The following is a 5,308-nucleotide window of genomic DNA, read 5'->3' on the forward strand; positions in this document are numbered from 1 at the left end:
AATTCTCCCACTGTCTGAAAATCCCACCTCACTGATCCGTGGACTACTGATCACACAAAATGCATAACTTTCTCATAGCTTGGACATTACTTTACAGACTGTAAAACTTTATTGTACATAAGACTGCTATAAAATGAACTCATCCATGAAGCAACACGTATAAGAAAATGAAGCAATTGTATAAATTTAGAGGATTGAAGAAATAAGCAGAAGAATCACAGTACAAAGACACGTAAATCTAGTTTAATGTTCACATGTAGAATTTACACATCACAGAGATTAAACAGGATTTTAACTGTAACATAGCTGCAATGAAATGAAAGTCATTTTGTATTAGAAAAATAATCTTGATGCAGTTATCTGATTTTTGGTCTACTTAAGTTCATTTTAAAATGGATTTACATCACTGATCATAATGATTTTGCTTGTGTGCTTTTCCACAATCCCATATCAATATTCTTTGGACGAAACAGTAACTGTTCATTTGTTAATGGTTTGCCCTTTGGTTGCAAGCAGAGAACTGTTTTCACTTTTTAAAAGTAATATGCAATAAGAATGAAAGTTTGTGACAATAAGCCTTTTGTTGTTAAACGAAGTTCCACAGTAAGTTTCTTGATTTTGATGCAACAGCAGATTTTATAAAAGCTGATTAAAGACCTAAAGCATTGCCTTCAATATGAAAAAGTAGATAGAATTTGTTTTTCTAATCTCAGTAAAAAAAAAAACACTGTCTTAACACTACTTGTATATAATGCACTAAAAACCCGTGTGCCTAATTGACAAAAGTGTAGTTTCAAAATGTATAATACAATTATCAACATTTTAATCTAGATTGAAGAAAAACACGTTTGTAGGGACTCAACACAAGTTTATTTGCAATTAGACATCTCATGCAATCATGCAGGACCACTAGCTATAGCTGTAACTTCCAAGTCTAAAAAGACACTGGGCAAAAACCTTAACTGTCAAGATATTTTCATATTAGCAGCTCTGAACCTGAGCTGTAAATAATGTTCTAAAGAAATATTCCCACACATTAAAAAAAACATACACACCTTTATAATATTTACAAAAAATATTTAATTAAAAATATTTTATAATTACAGTAGTCTATTAAAGCATATACTTTTCTCACTTACACTTATAGAACACCTCTCTATATACACAGTATGAAATGTCACTCATTTATCTATACAATATGTAACATTCCTGCAGGGAGAAGAAAGTTCCCTGGGCCCCAATAAAATCATCTATTTTAAACAATAGATGTCAAATATATCTACAATGCTCTGGCAGATTAGTAAAGCTTCAAAATTCAGCTGCTCGGTCCCTTACAGTTCTAGTTCTAAAGTTTGATTTACTCTCCATCTTCTATCCAACAGAAGAGTCACACTTTTCTGCTTAAGTTTTAAGTCTCATCCCACCAAAATAAACAAACAATTCACATCTGCTATAAAATGCACAGAAAAAAGACATGTTTAAAATGCTATGAACGTGCAAAACGGTGAAAGGTTCTCTCTCAGAAGGAAGCATGGAAACGATTCTGGGGTTGAATTATTTTTTCCTCTCATCTGATGGCTGATATTTCTTTTTCCCCCTCCCTCTCTAATGTGTTTTTCTCTGCTCCTCTGGCTCTGGGTCTGCCTGCTGCACACCTGTGGAAGAGGAATGAATAGAGGGGGTGTGTGAACCGTTTTTGCTCCAGACTGAGTGGCGCCACCAACAAAACACAAGACATGCTTGATCAACAACCCAAAACAAACCAGGTCAAACAACAACCTCAGCTCCCATGCTAGGCCAAACCAGAGGAATACACAGCTGCAAGCCCCAGTGATAAGCGCTTGACACAGGGGGTTTAAATAATAATAATAAAATAGGCTTCCAGCAAACCTTGTTTGCTCAGTCCAGACCCCATTTCTGCACTCCAGATGAGACAAAAAGGAAAGACGGTCTCAATGCTAGGAAAAGAGACTTTCTTTAGAAAAGAATGTAGGTGCACTCAGGTCAGAGAGGCACTAGTGCTTCTAGAATAATACATGATTCATGCGTTTAATGGAGAAGAAATTAACTCCTAAGGAATGCGCAAGACTCCAACCCCTTTGAAAAAAAGAGCTAGCTGAAACATTTACAGTGCAAAGGGCACTGGTGTAACAATCCTACAGATGGCAGAGATGCAGCCTTTTCTCTAGATGCCCAATAATTAACTGAGACTCACCTTGAGAGTGCAGTTCAGCGGCACAGAATACTGTCCCCCTGCTTGTTAACAGCGCCAGCCTGCACAACAAAACACCAGTAAAAAAAAAAAAAAAAAATGAGTGCAAATAATTAGCTTGGCCATGATACCTGTGCTTGTGTCTGGATCACGCACAGGGGCAGAGACCAGCCTAGAGAGGTGACAAGCTCCACAATGGAGAGCGCAAGCCACAAGGACTGCCAGCCTGGGCCAGCCAAGTCCTACCGCCCACAGATCAGTGCACCCCACAGCAGGTTGCTAGATTCTCAGCGTGACACCTCCTGGCTCCAACACAGGCAGGGACACCAGGGGCTGCTGAGTGTCACATTCCGAGCACACAGCCGGACCCATCGCCCTGGCACCCCCGGCTGGAGAGTCACAGGTTCCTTTCTGTCCCTCAGAAGCAAACACCTTCTGCTGCTAAGGGTGGATCCTGGAGAAGAAAGATCCTTCCCGCTCCCAGCCACAGCCTTTTTTATATACAGAAGGGTTTATAAAGGGTTTCAGGGTGTGTGTATACATATATACATATACCCTCAAACAGTTAAATGTGCACACTCCCCTTAAGTGTTTAGATCAGCTATAGTACCCGTGTGTCCAGAATCATTGTACGGATTCCTGTGTGTACACACATCAGATATACTTTCCTGACTGGCTGTAACTATACAGGAAGGGTAGATGTGTGTGGGTATGTCTATATACACACAAGCGTACAGCTCATCATTCTTAAGGGGAAGCGTGTGCCCCGGTACAAAGTGTGTGCATCTACAGACAGGTGTGCGTGAGATGCACACACTGAATGGATCACACAACGGAAGTACGCTGAACAGCGGCTATCGGTGCATACTTGCGGACAGATCCTGCTCGCACTAAAGTCAATGGCAAGACTCCCGCTGACTCCCGATCGGGTCTCGGGCGCCCGTAGCACGAACACACGGATACCGTCCGTGTAGCACTCACACGCCTAAAGGGAATCTCTGTCGACGCCGGAGTCCGGGGTACCCTGGCCACACACCCTTCACGGAGCGCCCAGTATGAGCCCTGCAGTCCCTAGCTGGCTGGCCAACGCTACACGTACACATCCCTGCCCAGCGTGGGCAACACGGCCAGGGCAGCGCCTCGCGTTTTCCCTGCCACGGCGCTTACCGGGTCGGTGTTGAGGGCTGTAAGCGGGGTCCGGGGGGTGGCTGCGGGACAGCTCCCTGGGTGCAGCGGGGGTGGCTGCTGTTGCTGCTGCCGGAGCAGAGCCGGGTGCGTCTCCAGAGCCAGCTGCAGGTCGAGGATGTAGTCGATGACATGCTGCAGGATCTCCACTTTGCTGACCCGCTTATTGGGCGGGATGGTGGGCACTAGCTTCCGGAGCCGGCTGTAACAGTCATTCATATCGCACTGCAGGCACAGCGACGCCGGCTCCTCGCCCGACGGGGCCCCCTTGCAGCCGTGTTCGGCCAGGCAGCGCAGAGCCAACTGCCCGCCTCCGCCGCCTCCTCCGCCGCCGCCGCCTCCCCCAGCGCCGCCGCAGCAGCCCGCCTGTGCCTTCCTGCTGGGGTGGCGGACGGGGCTGACCGCTTTCATGGTGCACAGGGAGAGGTCCCCTCGGGCACCGATGCACACCGCGTACCGCCCGCAACGCAACAAGAGCAAGAGGCAGCGCTCAGCCAACGCAGCGATCCCTTCCTAACGCAACCACGCAGGGGCAGCCCGTCTCTGGATACAATCTCCGGGCTTTGCCAGAGGGGATGCCAGACCGTGCGAAGAAAAGCCACCCGCCCAGGCTAGTCATTCACTACCCTTCCCCTTCGCTCCCACTACAGCCCAGCCGCCTCTGCTCAGCCCGGCTTGCAGCGCCGCCCTATATATATAGCACGGGGTACAGACAGGCGGGGCTCGCGCTGCCCTGGCCCGGGGAAAGGAGGAGGTAAGAGGCGCGCGGGGGAGGGGAAATGTGTGCAAAGGAGAGGGGAGAAGGGGGTGCGGAGCGCCGCGTTTTGGCCAATCACCGCCGCTTCCTCCCTCCATGGAACGCCGCTCTGGCCAATGGCGAGGACGCTCCATGCCGTCAATGCTGTGGGGTCTCGGGCTGGGGAGAGTGCTGAACCCAAGGGAGCGGAGGGAGGAGGAGGAGGAGAGAGAAGTTCCTAGGAAGGAAGAACTGCGGGAATGCGAATGGAATTCACTCTGCTGCTGAATGAGGCTGCTGAATCCTGCCATTCCCATCGGCACTCACAACTGGCTGTGCCAGCAGTAGGCATCCCCTCCTCTGATCTATCCTTGAAGCCTGCAAGGAGCAATTGGAGATTGCAAATGTCATTTTACCGTACACACTTTTTTTTTTTGCTGTCTATTTATTCTTCAGACTGCTTAATCATCACCAGCAAATATTTCTACAAATAACAGAGGTGGGGATGCTGTTTGCAATTTCTAGCCTCATTCAATGTATTTTTTTAACCTTTCACTGCTTTCCTCCCCCTACACGTAGACACACAGAGTCTTTTGAGGGACGTTGATTTAAAGAAAAAAATAATCCAAATTTGAGTGCGGGGGGGAGGGGTAGAAGATCAAGAAAAGCGATTGCTATGGAACATTAAATTAGAGCACATAATTATTAAAAATTCATGGAGATGGAGTATTTTAAATTCCTCTATGACATATAATATTAATCCATTTTATGTAAAATTCATACCTGTAAATTAATTTGGTCCATTAATGCATCAGATCACGTATTAGTAAATGTATCATGTTTTAAATATGATGCTAGAAACGTCCAGAGTTCTGTACTTTGAGACAGCACATTAAAATTAACAGGCACATACTCCAGAGTCCTGCCTAGGTCATTGTGTGGTGGATTGCAGCCTTTTAATTTAATCATGCCTTGCTTAAACTTTCTATTAACTCCTCATGAGGATTCAGAACAGATGCAGGTGAACTGAACATTAGAGTAAGAAATAAAAGGCACAATCTTGCAACTCATACGAACAGTCCTTACTCCTTACCCATGTAAACTGTCTCAATTATTTCAATAGAACTATTTACTTGAGTACAGTGCTGTTTGAATGAGCAAGGGCTGCAAGACTG

At 46.0% G+C, this 5,308-nt stretch overlaps 1 protein-coding gene across 1 annotated transcript; it reads right to left on the minus strand.

The window, feature by feature from the left end:
• Positions 1 to 227: 227 nt before the first annotated feature.
• On the minus strand, positions 228 to 4,059 carry ID4 (inhibitor of DNA binding 4). The gene is made up of 3 exons (XM_048839986.2): positions 3,380 to 4,059; positions 2,216 to 2,274; positions 228 to 1,655 (listed from the first exon to the last, which is right to left on the minus strand). The coding sequence occupies exons 1-2, from the start codon at positions 3,806 to 3,808 to the stop codon at positions 2,230 to 2,232; spliced, it is 474 nt and encodes a 157-aa protein (XP_048695943.1). The 5' UTR covers positions 3,809 to 4,059; the 3' UTR covers positions 228 to 1,655; positions 2,216 to 2,229.
• Positions 4,060 to 5,308: the final 1,249 nt, after the last annotated feature.

This window comes from Caretta caretta, chromosome 2 (genome assembly GCF_965140235.1).
Source record: "Caretta caretta isolate rCarCar2 chromosome 2, rCarCar1.hap1, whole genome shotgun sequence".
Taxonomy (NCBI): Eukaryota; Metazoa; Chordata; order Testudines; family Cheloniidae; genus Caretta; species Caretta caretta.

Excerpts from the sequence above, each read along its gene's own strand:
- ID4 (XM_048839986.2), bottom strand. The coding sequence starts at position 3,808 with ATGAAAGCGGTCAGCCCCGTCCGCCACCCCAGCAGGAAGGCACAGGCG. Across the intron at positions 2,275-3,379 it reads CAGCCCTCAACACCGACCCG|GCTGGCGCTGTTAACAAGCA; the intron begins GTAAGCGCCGTG and ends TTTGTTGTGCAG.